The following is a 23,002-nucleotide window of genomic DNA, read 5'->3' as shown; positions in this document are numbered from 1 at the left end:
AAATTTGACAATCTGTAAAAGTTGCAGAGTTATAATAAAGATAGAAAGATCTGATGGTTTGAGAATTTATTCTGTTGATAAACAAACTACATAAAGTTCTCCATCTCAGTAGCCGAGGTCACTCCCTGTGTCTTGCTCCTCTGTTTTTGGTTCAGGGGGAGGTTTTGGTCTGGGCTGCATAGTTGAATCCAGCGCTGTAAAAAACATACGTTTTGTTTATGTTATTCTCTTTCCTGTAAATGTTTAGACTTAAATAAAGACCTCATCAGCTGCTTGATTCTTTGCTCCTTTAAAATCATCAGCTTAAATGTATTTCAGTGTTTTCAGTTTGCAGTATTTTGGTAAGTGTTTGATTGGATAACCCACTTCGATGGCTTCATTGATGCTCATCTTGAATTTTATGATGACTTATATTCTACTAATGATCTATTAAATCCACCCCAGCTATTCAGCTTTTTCCAACATTAAACCTTAACCTAACTAAAACCTAAACCTAAATCTTACCCTGGTCCTACAATTAAACCTGTAACTAGCACTGTGGAGAAAAACTTTAGACTTTCAACTGATAATTAATAAATAATAAACATCTGTAGAAATCTATTAGGGGCTATCCAAATGGGTGACATCTCATTAGAAAAGACCACTATAAATGTATCATTTACATCATTCCAGCACAGCAGTTGCCTTTTGCAAAAAAAAAAAAATCATGATGAACGGACCATTAGAAACGCTCTAAAATCACATTAACTTGCATTTAAAACAAAGAAGATTTTGCTTTCTTCTGTAAAGTTGCCATTTTGGAGGTACTTGCTGGTATCAGCAACAACAACAAGCTTAAGTTTTTTTTTTTTTAATATTAAAAACTATCATTATCTGTCCTCGTGCTTCTCCATCCTCACCTGTTTGAGGCTGCCTTTCGTCGTCACCAAGCGGATTAGTGCCCACCCAGGCACCATCAAGATAGAGGAGAGAGACAGCAGCCGGCCAAGCACATATGACCAGCTTGGATATACATACCAGCGGTTGTATGTCAGAGGCTGTAACTCCACCAGATAGTAGACGAACATCACCTCAAAAGGGGGAGAGAGTTCGGAGTAATGAAAGGAGAGCAGAAAGAGGGAGTTAGACTGAGCATGCTCTATGATACTAAATAAAGTTGGCAAGTTTGTACAGGCTATTATTCTTATATGAAGTTGCTTAAAATTAGAAAAAAAAGTAAAGGCTCACGAGGGAGGCAAAAGGGGTGAAGAATTTCCAGCACAGTTTGAAGATGAAGTTAGGGTATGACCCAGTCATATCCTCAATGACTTTACACAATTGTTCTGCTCCTGTGTAGGACAAGACAATGTGACCGTAGAGATTATAGCACAGTACTAAATATACAGTATTATAGATACTTACAAAGGATAATGTGTACAGACTTTATGCACTACATTATTATACAGAGTGATTCAAAAAGATTCATCCCATTTCAAAGCACCATATTTTTTACAACCGTGAGGCGCCTAGGAACCAATCACAATCCAATTGAAAGAGGGGGTCATAGAGTTTCTGACTGTCAGTCTGGCAGTGAACCTCCAACAGCTCAGAGCAACAGTTCCAAGAAAAAGGACACCAGCACCACTCAATCTCACACTGTGTGCTCTTTTTGTGGGGGTGTGTTATGGATTCTGTTTATGTACCACCACTCCGAACAACACCGGATGATCTCTGAAATCATGCTGAAAAAGCCATGAGTGCAGTGACAGCCGACATGCTCAATTGAGTATAGGATGAATTTGATTATGGCGTTGATGTTGTTTATACAGCTGAAGGAGGTTCATAACGAGACCTTGTAAAATGACATAATTAACTTTTACATAATAAACTTTTATTTTTTCACTGCATTGTTCTGTAATGATTTACAACTGAAATAAGTCATTTTGAAATCTTATGAAACTTTTTAAATCACCCTGTACCTTATTATTGTCATATATTCTGGTTTTAGAATGTGTCAAAGTATATGTGGATCAGGCATTTGGCTCTGGATGTCTTTTTATGAATAGTGTGTTTGTGCATGGAATATCTGTGCCTGGAGATGATGTGTAACCCACCAAAGATCCATCCAATGGTGAGGGACTGAAATATAGCAAGGAACAAGAGGCAGGCTCCACTACAGGCATAGTAGTCAATCAGCTGAAACCAGTACACTCCACTCTTTTGGGACAGAGCATAACAGTATAGAGGGAAAAAATTAGATAAAAAGGGCAATTCTTGGGGTCCAAGCATTTCTCAGAATCAGGGACACTACACACTAGAGGTGTGGACTATTGGACTAAATAATCCAACTTGGACTAAATAATCCAATTGCAACAAAGTGAATTGTTCTCATCCACACACTGTTCTCTATTTAATTGACTATTTAATCTTTTTAATTTGACACTCATTTCACCAGTTTAAATATTTGTTGTCTCTACTTTCCAACTCTCCCCATTATTCTTTTTTATGCTTGTTTGTTTTCTTTTTCTCTGACCTCTGTGACCATGATGATTTGGCAAAGGAAGCAGAAGAAGCAAAAGAGAAGGAGAAAGATCTCTCTGCGTCTGGGCCCTCGCAGCACTTGGGGAAACACATCAGTCACCGAGGTAACAATCCCTTCCACAGCAGTGAACTGGCAACAAACACAGCAGAAGCACAGTAGAATCTGAACCAGGTAATGGTTATAATTTTATTTGTATGTGTGGAGGATTTTCTATGTACCTGTGTGTCTACGCACAGGAGAATGACCATAATAAAGAAGCAAATGGCCCACAATTGAGGCAGAGGTATCATAGCCACTGCCTGTGGATATGCTATGAAAGCTAGCCCAGGTCCTGGAAAAGATGAAAGAAGAAATCATTTATTTTTAGTAGTATTAATTAGTTCCTTCTTTGTTCACCTTTGTAAAAAATAGTGCCAAATACAATGGGTCAGTTTTCAGGACAGGAAACCTAGTCCTGGACTGTGTTCTGAATGAAGCTTCTCTATCAAATATAAAATGTAGTCAACTACGCTAGACCCATGACTGGGAAATGCCCTAAATGCTAGAGTACCTGATTCCGCAACCTCTTCTATAGGTTTTCCATGCACATGAGCCATGAAGCCCAAAACTGAAAACACAGCAAAGCCTGCAATCACACTGGTACTGCTGTTCAGCAGACTCAGCATGAAGCAATCCCTAAAGACACAAATGCACTGTGACTTAACAAAGGTAACTTACAGTATGGCATGGACAAGATTAGTAGTTGTTAGGAGTACTATTTAAGAGTATTTATAGTATTTGTAAACATTGCCAAACATCCCTAGTAGGAATTACCTGTAGCAGTTGTTGTTGTATGTGTTGTAGCTGCCCAAAACAGTCAGCATCCCAACACAAGTACTGTAGGAGAAGAAGACCTGAGCACCTGCCTCCATCCACACCTACACATAAGCCACAGAGAAGTTTGGTTGCTAACAAGTTACAACTTCTTATATTGCCTTACACAGCCTTGTATTAAAGCATTCTTGTCTGTCTACTAATATTGGACAAAATAACAGAAATGCCACCTGAAATTGACATTCAAGATGGCATGAATTACTTTTCCCATTCTTCATCAACCTGATTTTGTTAAGAACACAAAACCTGTATTTCTGAGAGAAATATAATACTTTTTTATATAAAGTATATATGTCTGAAAAAAGTCCACTCACAATGTGTACTAGTAGTTGTTTCAAAATGTTATAGATAGCCTTCTTGTTGATGCCATTATGGACAATGACGGCTTTCTTGGAGTGAGTGGGTGGGGTTCTGGAAGGTGCCCTGCCTACAGACTCCACTGTCTTGCTGGGAGACTTCAGTGGTTATTTTGGCAATTACTGGGAAACTTGGAGGGTGTGATTGGGAAGAACGGCCTGACCGATCTAAACTCGAATTGTGAATTATTACTGCTAGTCATGGATTGTCCATAATGAACACCAAGTTTGAACACAAGGACATTCATAACTGAACTTGGAACCAGAGCTTCCTGAGTCAGAGGTCAATGATTGACATTGTTGTCATTTCATCTGACTTGGGACTATATGTTATGGAGACTAGGGTGAAGAGAAGTGCTGAGCTGTCAACCAATCCCCATCTGATTGTAAATTGAATCAAATGGTAGGAAAGACTGGTGGTCAGACCTTGTAGACCCAAGCAAATAGAGTATATTGGGAAAGTTTATGCCAAGGTGCTGAAAAGGTTCTGATAGATGAACCTTGGACTGAGGACTTTGTCCTGGCTTTGGGACAGCTTTTCACACTCTTGCAGATTGTTGAGGGGGCATGGGAGTTTGCCAACCCTGACTACATGTCTTGTGTAGACTTCCCTGAAATATACTGTAAGAGATCCTCCAAGACTATGGGGTGCCAGAGCTGCAACACACAGAGAAAGAATTGTGTCTGTGTACTCGGCTTTAAGTAAAGCTCATTCTATGTGAATGTTGGACTCCCCCAAGTTTGTGCCTTTTTCCCATTCCTGTTTGTAATATTCACGGACAGGGTGTAAAGGTGTTGATGAGGTCAGGAGGGCATTATATGTGGAGGCTGGAGAGTAGTGTCTCTGTTGTTCGTGGAAGACGTTGTCCTGCTGAAACCATAGCATGGATGCCTTCAGTGCCTACTGGAGCGGTTTGCAGCTAAGTGTGAAGCAGCACCTCCAAGTGTGTAGTCCTAGCCCAGAAAAGGATGGCATGCTCACTTCAGGTAAGGTGAAAGGATCTGCCCCAGGTGGAGGAGTTTAAGTATTTTGGAGTCTTGTTCATGAGTGATGAGAAGAGGGATCGGGAGATCGCCCACAGGCTGGGACAGGCGACAGCAGTAATGCGGTCACTGTACCGGGCTGTAGTGGTGAAGAGGGAGTTGAGCCATAAGGCAAATCTCTCTGTTTACTGGTCAGGCTACATCCCAATCCTCATCTATGGTCATGCCTGAAACAATGAGATAGCAAATACAAGCCATGGAAATGAGCTTTCTTTGCTGGGTGGCGCGTTACATTCTACTTGATAGGGTGAGGAGCTTGGTCATCCAGGGGAGCTCCTAGCCAAGCCATTACTCAGGATGCCCCCTGGCTGCCTTCTGGTGGAGGTTTACCAGGCACAGCCTATGGGGATAAGGCCCTGAGGTCGTCCCAGGACCTGCAGAAGGGATTATATCTCCCAGTATCCCTGGGGGCGAGTTGGGATCCCCCAAAATGAGCAGGGTCATCTAGGATTCTTTGCTCTCCCAACTGCTACCATGACCCTATCTGGATTAAACAGTTTAAGATGGTGATGATGATGATCCATCCATCCATCCATCCATTAGCTTCCGCTTCTCCGGGGTTCGGGTCGCGGGGGCAGCATCCTAAGCAATGAGGCCAAGACCTCCCTTTCCCCAGCCACTTCCTCTAGCTCTCCAAGGGGGATTCCGAGGCGCTCCCAGGCCAGCTGGGCGATATAGTCACGCCAGCGTGTCCTGGGTCTTCCCCGGGGTCTCCTCCCAGGTGGACTTGCCTGTGACACCTCCCGAGGGAGGCGTCCAGGAGGCATCCTAACCAGATGCCCGAACCACCTCAGCTGACTCCTCTCGATGTGAAGAAGCAGCGGCTCTACTCCGAGTCCCTCCAGGATGACCGAACTTCTCACCCTATCTCTAAGGGAGAGCCCAGACACCCTGCGGAGGAAACTCATTTCGGCCGCTTGTATTCGCGATCTTATTCTTTCGGTCATTACCCAAAGCTCATGACCATAGGTGAGGGTGGGAACGTAGATCGACCGGTAAATCGAGAGCCTTGCCTTATGGCTCAGCTCTTTCTTTACCACAACAGACCAGTGAAGAGCCCGCATCACTGCTGACCCAGCACCAATCCGCCTGTCAATCTCCCGCTCCCTTGTACCATCACTCGTGAACAAGACCCCGAGATACTTGAACTCCTCCACTTGAGGCAAGAGCCTATCCCCGACCCAGAGAGGGCTCTCCACCCTTTTCCGCCTGAGAACCATGGTCTCGGATTTGGAGGTACTGATTCTCATCCCAGCCGCTTCACACTCGGCTGCAAACCGATCCAGCGAAAGCTGAAGTTCGCGGCCTGATGTCCCCAATAGGACCACATCATCTGCAAACAGCAGCGATGTGACCCTGACACCCTCCATCCCCTGACTGCGCCTAGAAATTCTATCCATAAAAATTAGGAATAGAATCGGTGACAAAGGGCAGCCCTGACGGAGTCCAACTCTCACTGGGAACAAGTCTGACTTACTGCCGGCCATGCGAACCAAACTCCTGCTCTGTTTGTACAGGGCCTGAATGGCTCGTAGCAAAGAGCCATGTACCCCGTACTCCCGAAGCACCTCCCACAGAATACTCCGGGGAACACAGTCGAATGCCTTCTCCAGATCCACAAAGCACATGTGGACTGGTTGGGCAAACTCCCATGAACCCTCCAGAATCCTGGAGAGGGTGAAAAGTTGGTCCAGTGTTCCACGACCAGGACGGAACCCGCACTGCTCCTCCTGGATCCGAAGTTCAACTATAAGCCGGACTCTCTTCTCCAGTACCCCTGCATAGACCTTGCCAGGGAGGCTGAGGAGTGTGATTCCCCTGTAGTTGGAACACACCCTCCGGTCCCCTTTTTTAAAAAGAGGCACCACAACCCCAGTCTGCCAATCCAGTGGCACCGCCCCCGATGTCCAAGCAATGTTGAAAAGGCGTGTCAGCCAAGACAGCCCCACAACATCCAGAGCCTTGAGGAACTCAGGGCGGATCTCATCCACCCCTGGAGCCTTGCCACCAAGGAGCTTCTTAACTACCTTAGCGACTTCGGCCTCAGTAATGGACAAGCCTATTCCCATGTCCCCAGACTCTGCCTCCTCACTGGAGAACATGTCGGTGGGATTGAGAAGGTCCTCAAAGTATTCCTTCCACCGCCCAATGACGTCTTCAGTCGAAGTCAGCAGCACACCATCTCCACTATATACAGTGCTAGTGGTACACTGCTTTCCCCTTCTGAGTCGGTTTGCCAGAATCTTTTCGGAGAAGACTTAAAGTCACTTTCCAAGGCCTCACCAAACTCCTCCCATACACGGGTTTTTGCCTTGGCGACGACTGAAGCCGCAGATCGCTTTGCCTGTCGATACCTGCCAGCTGCCTCTGGTGTCCCACAGGCCAACCATACCCGGTAGGACTCCTTCTTCAGCTTGACGGCATCTCTCACCTGGGGTGTCCACCACCGGGTTCGAGGATTACCGCCCTGACAGGCACCAACTACCTTACGGCCACAGCTACAGTCAGCCGCTTCAACAATGGAGGAACGGAACATGGCCCATTCTGAGTCTATGTCCCCCACCTCCCCCGATATATGGTCAAAGTTCTGACGGAGGTGTGAGTTGAAGATCAATCTGACAGGTTCTTCTGCCAGACGTTCCCAGCAACCCCTCACTATACGTTTGGGCTTGCCTGGTCTGACCGGCATCTTCCCCCACCACCTGAACCAACTCACCACCAGGTGGTGATCAGTTGACAGCTCAGCTCCTCTCTTTACCTGAGTGTCCAAAACACATGACCGCAAGTCCGATGACACGACTACAAAGTCAATCAATGAACTGCGACCTAGGGTGTCCTGGTGCCATGTGCACTTATGGACATCCTTGTGTTCAAACAGGGTGTTCGTGATGGACAAACTGTGGTTTGCACAGAAGTCCAAAAACTGAACACCACTCGGGTTCAGATCAGAGAGGCCATTCCTCCCAATCACACCCCTCCAGGTCTCACTGTCATTGCCCACGTGAGCGTTAAAGTCCCCCAGTAGGACAATAGAGTCTCCAGGAGGAGCACTTTCAAGCACCCTTTCCAAGGACTCTAAGAAGGCTGGGTACTCTGAACTGCTGTTCGGTGCATAAGCACAGACAGCATTCAGGACCCATTCCCCAACCCGAAGGCGTAGGGAAGCTACCCTCTCGTCCACCAGAGAAAACCCCAACATACAGGCACCGAGTCGAGGGGCTATGAGAAAGCCCACACCTGCCCGTCGCCTCTCACCATGGGCAACTCCAGAAAATAATAAAGTCCACCCCCTCTCAAGGAGATCAAAGAGCCCAAGCTGTGTGTTGAGGTGAGCCCGACTATATCTAGCTGATATCTCTCAACCTCGCGCACCAACTCAGGCTCCTTCCCCACCAGTGAGGTAACGTTCCAAGTTCCAAAAGCCAGTTTCAGCAACCGAGGATCAGAACGCCAAGGCCCATGCCTTCGGACACTGCCCGATCCACAAAGCACCGAACCCCTACTACTGCCCCTCCTATTGGTGGTGGGTCGATGGGAGGGGGGACTCATGTAACTCCTTCAGGCTGGGCCCGGCCGGGCACCATGAGTAAATGCCCGGCCACCAGACGCTCGCTGGCGAGCCCCTCCCCCAGGCCTGGCTCCAGGGTGGGGCCCCGGTAACCCTGATCCGGGCAAGGTACACAAATCCTGTTCTTGTCTTCTCATAGGGGTTATTATGGATCACACTTTGTCTGACATGTCACCTAGGACCAGTTTGCCATGGGAGACCCTACCAGGAGCTTTTGCTCCAGACAATATAGCTCCTAGGATCATTCAAGCACGCAAACCCCTCCACCACGATAAGGTGGATCCATGGAGAGGTGATGATGATGATGTTTTATTTATTCTTTTTTAACCTCTAAAATAGCCAGGGCCCACTGGCAGGCTCAAAAAGCTATTCCACACTTCTATGGCTCAAGAATAACCCAGTCAGTTCACCTTGAAGTCCCTATAGTTACTCTATAATAAGCCTTAGCATGCAGTAATCCTGGGATTGTATTCTCCTACATTCTTTAAAATTTTACATTTGAATTATCTTTGTATTTTCTCATTTGTAAAGCTCTTTGAATTAGTGGTATATGACAGATGCATCATAAATATTCCTTCTAAACATTTCCTTGCCTTTGTCTACTGTTTTTATTTTTTGCCCAGTGTTTATCATAGGCCAGTGCTTTAGAATGAGGCCTTAATAGCCTGCAGCAGTGTTCTGAATAAGCCCTTTGTGCACCTGTGGATCCAACAGTCGCTCAGGGTCAGGATAAAGGTAGAACACAACTCCCTGCAGAGCTCCAGGCAGAGTCAGCCCTCGAACCAGCAACACCATAAGCATCACGTAGGGGAATGTGGCTGTGAAGTACACCACCTGAGAAATGTAATTAGGACATATGTAAATATTCTAAACCTTTATGTATGCACCACAGGTACTTAAGAATGTTGGTAAAGCCAGTTCTTGATCAGTCTTGAGAAACATGCACACACACACCTTGCCAGTTGACTTGACTCCTTTCCAGATGCAAAAATAAGAAATAATCCACACTGCACCCAGACACAGGAGAATTTCCCAGTGGACCTTGCCTATCTCTTCAATGCCACTAGAGACAGACAGGACTCTGCGCCTGACAAGGGAGATCTTAAAGCTGTAGTTAAAGTGTAACTCAATGCAAAAGACAATTAATGGTTTTGGCCTGGGTTTGTATTTTTGAATAGAGTCTGCTAATCCAGTTTGTTCTTGCAAGAAGTAGTAAGTCTCTCTTAAGGTGGGAATCATGCACATCAATCAACAACTTGAAGGTCTAAACTTATACAATCACATTTTGTTTTTAGGCCTATACTTCACATTCCATTTCAAATGGTGCCTGGATACACACACACACTGAGTTGCTGATTTATTAGCTACACCTACATGTCGGTCCCTGCGGCAGCTACACTTACCATATAGGTGCACTCTGAAGGTGTACAATTACTGGCTATAGCCCATGTGTTACTAGGCACAATTTGTCAGCCACCCAAAACCATAACATGACTACTGACCAAATATTATTTGGATTCTAAATCATTTAACAGAAATGCAAAATACAGTATCATTTACATGTAAAGTGCAGGACAATACAGTGCCCTCCATAATTATTGGCACCCCTGGTTAAGATGTGTTCTTTAGCTTCTAATAAATTGAGGGTTTTTTTAAATAATATAGGACCACGATGGAAAAAAAAGAGCAAAATCCAACCTTTATCTCAAGTGCATTTATTCAGTAGGAAAAAAATCCCACATTAAGAAATAATTGTTTAACATCAAATAATGTGTGCCACAATTATTAGCACCCCTGATGTTAATACTTTGTACAACCCCCCTTTGCCAACAAAACAGCACCTAATCTTCTCCTATAATGTTTCACAAGATGGGAGAACACAGAAAGAGGTATCTTCGACCATTCCTCTTTGCACAATCTCTCTAAATCATCCAGCGACCTGGGTCCTCTCCTCTGCACTCTCCTCTTCAGCTCACCCCACAGGTTTTCAATGGGGTTAAGGTCTGGGGACTGAGATGGCCATGGGAGGAGCTTGATTCTGTGTGTGGTCAACCATTTCTGTGTAGATCTTGCCATATGTTTAGGGTCATTATCTTGCTGAAAGACCCACTGACGACCCATCTTCAGCTTTCGGGCAGAAGCCACCAGATTTTGTTTTAAAATGTCCTGGTATTTCAAAGCATTCATGATGCCATGCACCCTAACAAGGTTCCCTGGGCCTTTGGAAGAAAAGCAGGCCCACAGCATCACTGATCCTCCCCCGTATTTCACAGTGGGCATGAGGTGCTTTTCTGCATACTCAGCTCTTGTGTTACGCCAGACCCACTTACAGCATTTGTTGCCAAAAAGCTCTATCTTTGTTTCATCTGACCAAAGCACACGGTCCCAGTTGAAGTCCCAGTACTGCTTAGCAAACTCCAAACGTTTACGTTTATGATTGTGAGTGAGAAAAGGTTTTTTCCGTGCATGCCTCCCAAACAGCTTGTTGGCGTGTAGATAGTGTCTGATGGTTGTTTTGGAGACTTCGTGACCCCAAGATGCTACCATTTGTTGCAGTTCCGTAACAGTGAGCTTTGGAGAACTTTTTATTTCTCTTATCATCCTCCTCACTGTGCGTGGTGGCAAAATAAACTTGCGTCCTTGTCCAGACTTGTTTACCACTGTTCCAGTTGTTTTAAACTTCTTAATAATTCCTCTGACAGTAGATACGGACAGGTGTAGGTGAGTGGCTATTTTCTTGTAGCCATTGCCTGACCTGTGAAGGTCAACACACATCTGCCTTACTTGAATGCTATGTTCCTTTGTCTTTCCCATGTTGAAGAGAAATGGCCTCTGTGTCACGTCATAATTATACCCCAGGGAAACAGGAAGTTGTGAATTGCTAATTAAATGTTCCTACATACTTTGATTAACTTCGTAAACTACTGTAGAAGTGACAGAAATTCTTTAATTACATTTATTTCCTAAGAATTGTTAGGGGTGCCAATAATTGTGGAACAGGTGATTTTATGAAGAAAAATGATTTCTTAGTCAGGGATTTTATTTTCCCCCTAAAACTCTACTTGAGTTAAAGGTTACATTTTTCTACAATTTTCAGTGTGACAGTATGTTTCCACAATAAAAACTGAATTTATTTTAAGGCTTTTGACACATCTTAACCAGGGGTGCCAATAATTATGGAGGGCACTGTATATAGTTGTTAATAAATATAGATGTGCAAGTAAAAATATAATATACATATATACAGAGTGAGCTGAGAGCATACAATGAGGTAGTAAGTCCTGTGAGAGCAGCATATGTAAAAGATAAGTATGCAGAGTAAACTTGTACAGCAATTGTTGGTGCAAATATGAATAGCGCAGTAACAGACTTAAAGTGGCAATGGGGAGTTCGGCAGGGTCATAGCCTCAGGGAAGAAGCTCTTTCTGAGCCTGCTGGTGTGGGAGCAGAGGCTTCTGTAATGCCTGCCAGATGGGAGGAAGGTAAAAAGTCCATGGTTAGGATGAGAAATGTCCTTGATGATGTTTCTCTCCCTGCCCAGGTTGTGCTTATGGAATATGTTTTCAAAGTCATCAATCCTGTGATGCATTGGGCAGTTTTCCTCATGGACTGGAGCACTTTGCAGTCAGATGTGGAGCAACTGCCGAACTACACTGAGATGCGGTTTGTGAGTTTGCTCTCGATGGTACAGTGGTAAGTGGAAGGTTCACCTGCCACCCGGGACACAGGTGAGCTTTCTTGAGGCTCTGTAGGAAGTAAAGATGCTGTTGCACCATGTTTGACCATGATGGAGGAGTTTAGGGACCAGGTGAGATCATCAAAGATGTGGATACCAAGTTACTTGAAGTCAGACATGCACTCTACCTCAGCTCCGCCAATGTAGATAGGGAAGTATGCCTGGGTCCTACCCCTCCTTAAGTCCACTACGATCTCTTTGGTTTTCTGGGTGTTGAGTGCCAGGTTGTTGTCCTCACACCATGCCGCCAGGTGCTGCACCTTGTCCCTGTAGGTCATCTCATCATCACCTCTGATCAGATCTATCACCATGGTGTAATACACAAACTTGCTTTAACAGGAACACAGTCACGGGTGAACAGGCAGTACAGCAGAGGGCTGAGCACACAGCTTTGTGGCACACCAATGCTCAAGGTGATGAGGAGAAGAACAGTTTGTCTAACTTAACACACTGAGATCTGTCAGTCAGGAAGTCCAGAATCCAACTACGCAGAGATGATCTGATGCCATGCTGGCTAAGCTTTAAGATCAACTTGGAGGGGATCACTGTGTTAAATGCTGAACTGAACTCAATGAAAGGCATTGTGACTCAAGTTTTGACAGTCCAGGTGGGTCAGTACAGTGAGGAGCACTATGGAAATGGCGTCCTCTGTTGACCTTTTGCAGTGGTAGGCAAACTGGTGTGGGTCTAGTCTTTCAAAGTAAAGACTTTTTTCAACCTTAAAAAATTTTATCTAACAGTGGTCCTGTGTTAAGATGATGCCTAAAACAAATTCTGCATGGAGAAACTTTAGCTTTAGTCACTTACTGTACTCTTTCAATCTGTATCAACAAGATATATGTATTTAATAAAGTCTAATAATGTGTGTCTAATAAATTGCACACTGTGATTAAAACCCCTAGTAACACAGCTGGGCTTATTACACTCTGTGCTTCACCAAGGAAACAATACCTAGTTGGCAGTGGTCCTGTAGTGATCGCTTTCATTTGATGGAGGGTGTAGAGGATGGCTGACAAATTTAGCGCAGAAACAGATGGACTACAGTCCAACAGCACCAACAAAGTATACCTGCATGGTAGTGCACCTAATAATCTGTCACCTCAGTGGATTTCACCAACTATTCCACTTACTCCCAGAATTCAGTGGCAGCTGATGTTGAGTTGGTTTGCTGTGTCCAGTTGAAAGTGTGATTGTTTCCAACAACACGACAGTCATCTAAAGAAAAGCAGAATCATACATATCCACACACACACTGGCGCCATTATTGAAATGATTCAATATTGTCTGACTGTGATAGAATCTAAACTTTGACTGTCTAAAGAACGATGGCCTCGTTACCTACCTGTGTTCCAGGGGTTGTTGCAGCTGGCCCAGGGTAGCTCAGAGCTGAAGGAAAAGGTCAGGTAGAACAGTGCCCAGGCTAGGATCATCATGTAGCACATGCCATAGAGTTGAATCAACTGACCTGCATAGCCAAGACCTGGTGAGGAATTACACAGGGGTCAAACAATTATTGTTTTGGCCAGAAGTCTTTAAGGCTTGAAATAATTCTAAGGGATTCTCCAGCTTTTTTTCTCTGTTACTTGCTTTAGTTTTAGGATGGAACTATTAAGCTGGCTGAATCAAATATATGAATCAAAGAATTGCTTTAGTCAGTCACAGTGCAAGGTATTGTTTCCCAGAAACCAGTGACCGTTCTCTTTGTCTGATTCTGATTGTTTGACCATGTTTTTGGCCCTTTTGCTTCGTTGTTTTCAATTACGCCTTTTGCCTTCCCCTTTGGTACTTCTGCTCAGTGATTTGACCTGTGTTTTGACTTTTTGCCTGGACTCTGACTACGTTTTGTGCTTTGTCCCTTTTTGTTTCGGTTGCATGGTTTTCATTAAACCACCATCTCTTTCATCCGCAAGTGTCAGGTTGTCTGTCAGCACGTTGCATATGTGTTTCTCTTGGCAGAAGTTAATATTAAACTGAAACTTGAATGGATACATTACTCATGTGTAATGTATCCATTCACCTTGTTTACACGTCTTTAATAATGTTTACTATTATCACAATGACATTGTCTCACCTTGCTATTGTGTGTGTCTTGGATTAAGGGGGCCCAGTCAGAAAACTTTGCATACAGGCCTCAGAATGTCTTGTTATGCCGCCATGAACGTGCTTAAACAGAGCACCAACAAGAATGTTGCTTTTAATTGTGGCTTTGTCCTTGATGAAATGGCTAGAATGGTTGACCTAAAGAAGAGGCTCAATAAATCTCATTGATATGAAGTCATGCTAAGATACTTTTGTGACAAAGCTTTGGTTAATATGTAGTTTTGAAATATATCAAGGTGTAAAAAGCAGTGTTTAGTTGTTATGCAGCTGTTAAATGGAACCAGCTGGCAAAGCATTAGAAGAGCCCCAACACTAGACACTTTTAAATCCAAACTACAACATATATGAGCTGGCCTTCAGCTCAGGCTCAAGCAGTGTTAGCTCTATTGCTCTAAAACGGCACCTTATTGTCCTGATATAATGTTTAATTAGATTTTTAATGTAATGTTTATTTCTACTCTTTTAAAGCTATTTTTATTAAAGCTCTTCTCTTTTTTCATCTTTTTAAATTTAAACTTGAATTGTATATGTAGCATTTTGTCATTTGTAAAGCACTTTGAATGACGGCAGTGTATGAACGGCTCTATGTAAACAAATTCGCTTTGCCTTGCCTCATGGCTGGCCAGACACAAGGTGAACGGCTGTTATTCTGAACAAAACACAAGAACCTTCAGAGGGCTCGCTTTGGGCTGTATTGTCTCAGATTCCAGGAATGTTTGCAAGTAAAATCCTGCCTTTTGGCTTAAATTCTTGGCATGGAATTAGAATGTCTGCAATAAGCTTGACTGTAGGTTGAAAGGCCATCAATCAGGATCTCCATGGATCCTCACAGAGCTGGTACTATTTGGGTGGTGCATCATTCTCAGCACTGCAGTAACACTGACGTGGTGGTGTGTTTGTGTGGGTTGCGCTGGTCTGAGTGGATCAGACACAGCAGTGCTGCTGGAGTTTTTAAACACAGTGTCACTGCTGGACTGATAATAGTCCACCAACCAAAAATATCCAGCCAACTGCGTCCTGTGGGCAGCGTCTTATGCCCTCTGTTGAAGGATTAGAGGATGACCAACACAAACTGTGCAGCAGCAGATGAGCTGTCGTCTCTGACTTTACATCTACAAGTTGGACTGATGAGGTAGGGGTGTCTAATAGAGTGGACAGTGAGTGGACACAGTGTTTAAAAACTCCAGTAGCACTGCTGTGTCTGATCCACTCACACCAGCACAACACTCACTGACACACAACCACCACATCAGTGTTACTGCAGTGCTGAGAATGATCCACCACCCAAATAGTACCTGCTTGGTGAGGGTTCATGGGGGTCCTGACCACTGAAGAACAGGATAACAGGGGGTTAACAAGGTATGCAGAGAAACAGATGGACTACAGTCTGTAATTGTAAATCTACATAGTGCTCCTATATAGTAAGTGGATCTGATAAAATGGACAATGAGCTTAGAAACAACACATAATTTTATGCCTGATTGGTATAATTTGGTAAAGTGTAGCGTGCTGCCCAGGTGGGGGACTGAACTCCAGTCTACAGCATAGAAGTGTTACCCATACACTTTACCAACCACTATCATATTAAAGATCGTATCATCTCAAATGATCTTCCCTTCCTAGAGCAGAAATCACAACCATCGTGATGAGAGACGAGCAAACAAAGTTCTTTCATTATGATCCAATTAAAGTAGTGCGTCAAGCTTCATATGCAGGTCACAGTCTTCATTTTCACAGTTTTAGAATGAATAATAGAGACAAAGTAGTGATTTATTAACTGGTTTATCTTAGAAGTTGGGTAAGCTGTGAATTTGATAAAAAGGGTGCTTGGTAGTCAGAAGCAAGTTACACATGATTGAAAAGACATTATATGACTTAAGAAGGAGCTGAAGCCTGATCAGTATCTGTTTTTTCACATAGCCTGATATGTTATAATGAAGATTATTCCTTTCGAGATAACTGGGACCAAGTTGAGTGGTGCTTTACTGTACAGTGCTGCACAGTGATGAATTTTATAGTAATACAGATTTGATTTTTATTATTTTTATCTATTATTTTGCATAGATTTGCATATAGCAGACATAATAATGCATTCCATGATCATTATTTCATGTATGTTTTGAATATGTTTATGCACTGAATTGAACTTTACTGGCATAAATAAGTTTGTGTAGTGCTCTGTTTTAACTACTCATTTGAGTGTTTAGTTCTGTGGTTATAAAAATAATATATATGGATCATTCCAGTTTGGTACCATTAATGCAGCAACGTGTCACTGTTGTCGGAAAAAAAAATCATATCTCCCAAATGGTAACTTTACAGGACTAGGAAAAAACCTACTTTGCTTTTAATGTAAGTAAATGGAACCAGAATTTTTTACAAGCCATTTTACGCCATTTCTTTGGCCCATTCATCATGAAATGTAAAGAACAGGCATTTTCAAATTATGTCAGAAACTGAAAAATGACCAATTTTTTCTTCTGACAGCAGCAATATACTATACAGTTGCATGTCTTTGAGGTTAAAAATTATTATTAAGCAAAGCTCTATTCCAGTAGGCTAATATGTCTAACTAGCAGTAGCTGGCAGTTGACGATTATTCTGTTCTTTTTCCCCTTGTGTGTTTTACCCCCTTGGCACTTTATGGAGAATCTATTTATGCCTACAGCTGTCTTTCTGCTGTCTTACAGCTTTGTTCTGAATGATGACACACACATATACTGTACACATTCACATAGACATGTTTTTGTTCTGTCATGGTTTGGGCACAAGAATCACAATTTTGGGGTCTTTTCACAAGCTCTCATGCTATGTCAAGAAATCTCTAGTAATTTGCCAAAGCTGCACGCTCAGCTTGGGGGACTATGTGAGTGGTGTGGAGAGGAAAAAGTTTGCCAGGATTTTGCCCAGAGGAAGGAGTAGTCTTAGAAAGCCCTATAGCTCGTTATAGCTGTAACAGCCTACACTCTTCTAGGAAGGTTTTCCACATGATTTTGGAGAGTGCCTGTGAGAATTTGTGCCCATTCAGTCAGAAGAAGTATAAGTGAAGTCTGATGGCATTTTAATCGATGTTGCAGTTAATTCCAAACATGTTTGCTGGGATGGAAGTGCCACTCCAAACTCATCAAATCAAGTCTTTATGGACCTTGTTTTGTGCACAAAATGTCAGAAGAAGAAAAGAGACTTCCCTAAACTTGTCACAAAGTTGGAAGTGTGTAATTGTCTAAAAAGTCTTTAGCATTAACATTATCCTTCACTGGAACTACTTGGCCAAACCCAGTCCCTGAAAAACAGACCATTATATCCCCTCCACCAAAACTGCATTTCAGTAGGTAGTGTTTTCCTGGCAACCGCCAAAGCCAGATTTATCCATCAGACTGCCAGATAGTGAAGTATTGTTCAGAATTCCAGTAGTTTACACCACTCCAGCGCCATGAAAACCCATATCATGAAGCAGCCAATACACAGTTCTTGTGCTGATGTTGCTTTTAGATGCAGTTTGTAACAAGTGATGCAACTGAGGAAGCTCTTTGGTTCTCAGTGGCCAACACTCTGTGAGTTTGTGTGGTCTACTGCCTTGTGGCTCGACTGCTGTTGCTCCTAGACCGGTCCTAGAGGGCCAGTGTCCAGCATAGTTTGGTGATTTACCTACTAAGACACACCTGATTGCATTTATATTTTAATTGGCAGGTTTATTGGGTTTGTTTAAGTAGGGAAACCTCCAAACTATGCTGGACACCAGCCCTCCAGGCATGGAGTTGTGCGCCCCTGTCCTAGACACTTCAGTTTCACAATAATAGCACTTAAAGTTGACTAGGGCAGATCTAGCAGGGCAGAAATTTCATGAACTGACTCAAACAGGCACAAGGGGAATCATATGACAGTGCCACATTTAAAGTCATTGAGCTGCGGTTTCCACATACTTTTAGCCCTATAGTGCATTTCTACCATGAGTTGAGATATGCAATGTGCAAACTCAAGGCTTGGCAGCAGTTCAGGCTTGCAGCTTGCATTGTTATGTTTGAAACCTTTTTAAGAAGCACTGCTCATGAAACTCTTATTTTAAGTGACTGTAAGTGACGTTTGCATGTTTTGTCTCTAACAGCTTAGAAACTTAGGAAAAAGTGCAGGCTATCATAGGAGAACCTGTACATAAAGCAGCATGTAAGAAGCTCCAATGTTAAATACTGCATTTTAGTTGGTTTTCATTGAGGTAGAACAGGTTTTTGACTGCACTCTCTAGGCTTTGTACAGTATAAATACTGACTGAAGAACTTGATATGCTTGGAACTGTTTATTTGATGTTGTACGTTGCAGTTCATGGAAAGTAGTCTCACCTGTCTTTAGTCACCCCTTCTTCCACAACACTATCTACACCTGCCTTATGTTTACAACCTACAAACTAATATATAATATATATGCACTCTATGGTATATGGAAAGTATGTGGACACACCTTCTGCCCGAAGACTGCTGGGATAGGCTCCAGCGCCCTGAACCCCCCCCCCCCCCGCGACCCTGACGGAGAAGCGGCTTAGAAAATGGATGGATGGATGGATGTGGACACACCTCCTAATTGTTGAGTTCAGGTGTTTCAGTAACATTGCTAACAGGTGGACCAAATCAAGCACACAGCCCTGCAATCTCCTTAGACAAACATTGACAGTAGAGTAGGTCATACTGAAGAGCTCAGTGACTTTAAACATGGTACTGTCATAGGATGCCCCCTTTGCCCTGTTAGATCTGTTTCAGTCAACTGTAAGCACTCTTATTGTGAAATGGAAGTGTCTAGTAATAACAAAAGCTCAACCACAAAGAGGCAAATCACACAAACTCACAAATCAGGGCCATACAATCATATCATTTACTACAGAGTTTGAAATTGCCTCTGGAAGCAACATCAGCAAAAGAATTGCAAGTCAGGAGCTTCATGAAATGGAGCACAAACCTGAGATCAAAATGTGTAATGCCAAGCGCTGGAGGGTAGAGGTTGCCACCACTGTACTCTGGAGAAATATAAAAGTGTTCTCTCGAGTAATAAGTCATGGATTTGGCAAATGCCTGGAGAACGCAGCCTCTCAGAACTAAAGTTTGGTGGAGGAAGGATAATGATTTGGGACTGTTGTTCAGGAATTAAATTCAGCCCCTTACTTTCAGTGAATGGTATCATTAATGTTACAACATGCAAAGACGATTTAGACTATATTTTTCCAGCTTTGTGGCAAGTGTTTGGGCAAAGTTATTTCTTTTTCCAGAATGACTGTGTCTCTGTGTGAATTTGAGCTGGCCTGGCTGTCCTGACCTCAGTCCCACTGAACACATTTGGGATAAACTGGAATGTCAAGTGTGAGCTAGGTCTTCTCATCAAATATCAATGTGTGACCACACACAAATGTTTTATTTTAATTTTAATAAATGTGCACAAATTCCCATAGACACATTCAAAAATGTTGGAGAAAACCATCCAAGAACAGTGAACATTGTTATAATCACAAATAGGGGGCAACTCCATATTAATCCCCATGGTTTTGGAATGGACTGTCCAATAAGCTCATATGGGTGCAATGTGTAAGTGTCCATATTGTGTGTATATATCATAAAACACTTCACATATGGAGATCACATATTTCTCCATTGTGATGGTTGCTATGATATGGTTGATATGGTGCCAACAGCATGAATCCCTGGACCCAATATTTCTTATATCTCAACAGTCCAGGTTTGTGGAGGTGGTGTAATAGTGTGTTATCTCAACCAGTTAATACCATTAAATCATCAGTTAAATGCCACAGGCTGTCAAAACATGTTTGTTTTCTTTCTAATGTGTTCAGTAAACAAACAGGAATTTCTCATTAAAATGTATAAATTATTTTGGTATCACTTTCTATGAGTCTAGTGTTCAAAATGCTTTAATAATGCATTCATAAGGCACACCATTGCATACATAATGCCCTATAATGCTTGTCATAAGCCTGTTTAGCTGCTTATAAGTAGTCTTAGTTACATGCGTAAAACTTTATAAAGCAAGAGCACACGACTTCATAAAGTCTAATGGACACTAAAGTTGTAATGCACTATTCACTGCATATAACACTTCACAGAGCTTTATGTCAGATCATTACAGGCCGTAGGAGAAGTGAGGGTTTTTAAACATCTTTTAAATGATAAGGGAACATAATTTCAGTACATTATACCTTACAGAGCATTATAAATGCTCTTTGTCTGTTTTAAGTGAAATAAGATAATCTTATTGAACTAATAATATAATAAATAGTAATGAGTGCATTCAGGAGTACATAGCTTATTGTAAAAAAAAAGCATGTCTCACATCCTATTTTTCATATCTTAATAGACAATATACCAAAATATACCACATTCTTACTGTAGTGTGTTACAGTGCACTACACTATTCATGTTTACAACTGCCTTATGAATACTTATGAATTACAAGCTTATGTAAGACATTATAAAGTTTTATGTATGCCATGTGAGGCCTTATGAATGTATTTATAAAGCATTATGAATACAGGAGTCATAGGAAGTGTTAACTTTATTTTTACTTAAAAAATCAATGTCATTTAGCATGACCAGGGTGCCAAAACTTTTAAACGATATAAATATAGTTTTCCAAAGAAGCAATTGAGGTGACTTATTCCAGATGTATCTAGATAAAATTTCACTTTATACCAAAACATTTTTACATAGTATAATTAAACGTTTAAACTGGCCTTTATTGCAGGGCAAATATACTGACTATATGTAGGCTGTATTGATATAGTAATATTATATTCAGACTTTAATGTCAAGTTGTAACCTCAGTCATTTTACATGGGCAATTACTTTGATCTGTACATTGCAGTTTTATCAGTTTTTTTGGTCATATAAATAATAAAGATTATTGTTGACTATCAGTGCACTGATAAAAATACAAGAACAATTATTATTGCCGCTGTGGACCAACGTAAGGCTTGTACAGTTGCTGTACAATGTATAGCAGAGTGCAATGTACAGTATTTGTATAGTTTAAGTGTAGTTATTGTACTCACTGTCTGCCTGCACTGCTGTCTCTTGTTGTTTTGTATTAAATGTAGCACCATGTCCAAGAGAAACTACAATGCTGATAATAAGGTGACCTTGACTTTGTCTTTTGATTTTATTTATGCTAAAGGTTCATTTCACACTAAGCCACACTTCCATACTAACATTAAAACGTGCCTTTATTTCCAGGCCAGATCCATCCAGGTGAACTTTTAGCGTAAATATAGTTTTGTTGCAACACACAACACGGGTGTAGCAGAAGCGGAACAGCCGGCTACACTTACCCAGGCACAACACTACTGTGTTTTCCCACCATCTCACCACGCCCACCACCGGTTATATGTAAAACGTGTGCCTTTTGTCAAACAAGGAAAATTTCCAGGAGGAATGAATGTGGTATTTAAATCAATGTGGTATTTAAATCAGTGCAATTTGTAACAAACAAAGATTTCACTGTTGCATTAAAACGCATGGCTCTTATTTCAGGAGGAGGTGTAGGGTATCTATATGGTATCTATATAGCATATTTTTTAAAATAAGATACAAAAATATCTGCAACAACAAAAAACTCAGTCTAACTCAACCTCTTGAATTCTGATATTGTGAAAAGTTGTGGTAAGATCAAGTAAAGCTTCCATCCAATGTGCACCAGTTTATCTGTATCACTGACCTTCCACCAGTGGGCAGACACGACTCCAGCATGTGATGCCCCCCTCTTGTGTGTACTGTCCCATAGCTGTCTCCAGCAGGAAAAGGGGTATTCCACATGTTATCACAAACATCAGATAGGGCACCAGGAACACCCCTGAGAACACACCAGTAACATGGCAAACATGTTTTTGGACCTGCTTGAATCACAATCACAGCATTTTGTAGTAGTTAGCAAGATGCTGATAATGGTTGTATGTCTAGAATCCCTTAGAATCTCAGACTTATTACATAATAGGGTTTATCATTTACTAACTACAGGGACTTCAGTACAAACAGATGGAGCTATTCTTAGGTTTTAGAACTGTGTAATAAAACTCTGGGTCCACCAGCAGGTCCATGGCCATGCAGGGGGTGAACTATAGGTCCTTTGATGTTGTATTGAGCAAATGACCAAGATTATAAAAGAGTTTAACCCTCTATTGCACAATGTTGCTTCAGGGCAACAAATTCATTTTCCTCACTTTGCAATAACATCAAGCATATTTAAAAACAATGACAGTGTTAACAATAAAAGGAAGAGTTTGTGTAAGTCAATAAAAAGCATGTCATACTCTCTCTTAGTGGCCATATTTAAACCTCTTTTTTAACATACAGTATTTTTTTTTTTTTTTGAGAATCTGTAGAAATATGTTTGTTGTCTAGAAGCAACATTGTGAGTGTGTGAGTCTGTGTGTGTGCACTTACCTCCACCATTCCTGTAGCACAAGTAGGGAAACCTCCACACGTTGCCCATGCCCACCACATTCCCAGCCACAGCCAGAAGGAACTCTCTTTTATTTTTCCAGTGACCCCTCTCTTCAATTTTTCTCGCCATCTCTTCATGAAGTGCTTCTTCTGTTCTATCTGGACTTCTTCTCTTTGTTCCACCTGTGCGTTTACTGTTCTACTGTCTATCTTCACATATACTCCTCCTTCCTTCTCAAGGCTTTTTTCACCTGCAATGTAAACAGCGGAACTGGTTTAAACTGCTTGTCACTATAGGAGGTGAATGTTTTGGTGTAAGTCTGTTATGTGTTGGGAAGGTTGCTAAAATGAATATTGGTATTCTGATTCATC

General features: G+C 42.3%; 1 protein-coding gene across 1 annotated transcript; it reads right to left on the bottom strand.

Annotated features, from left to right (window-relative positions):
* Nucleotides 1-51: 51 nt before the first annotated feature.
* On the bottom strand, nucleotides 52-22,831 carry LOC108434146 (sodium- and chloride-dependent GABA transporter 2-like). Its single transcript, XM_017709086.1, has 14 exons — nucleotides 22,631-22,831; nucleotides 21,906-22,040; nucleotides 13,441-13,578; nucleotides 13,229-13,313; nucleotides 9,317-9,449; nucleotides 9,062-9,196; nucleotides 3,335-3,438; nucleotides 3,072-3,196; nucleotides 2,740-2,852; nucleotides 2,513-2,650; nucleotides 2,094-2,196; nucleotides 1,228-1,328; nucleotides 900-1,070; nucleotides 52-194 (listed from the first exon to the last, which is right to left on the bottom strand). The coding sequence occupies exons 1-14, from the start codon at nucleotides 22,758-22,760 to the stop codon at nucleotides 87-89; spliced, it is 1,719 nt and encodes a 572-aa protein (XP_017564575.1). The 5' UTR covers nucleotides 22,761-22,831; the 3' UTR covers nucleotides 52-86.
* Between the last annotated feature and the right edge of the window lie 171 nt (nucleotides 22,832-23,002).

This window comes from Pygocentrus nattereri, chromosome 7 (assembly GCF_015220715.1).
Source record: "Pygocentrus nattereri isolate fPygNat1 chromosome 7, fPygNat1.pri, whole genome shotgun sequence".
NCBI classification, from domain to species: domain Eukaryota; kingdom Metazoa; phylum Chordata; class Actinopteri; order Characiformes; family Serrasalmidae; genus Pygocentrus; species Pygocentrus nattereri.
The sequence above is the reverse complement of the archived record's forward strand: the minus strand, read 5'-3'. Positions and strand labels throughout refer to the sequence as shown.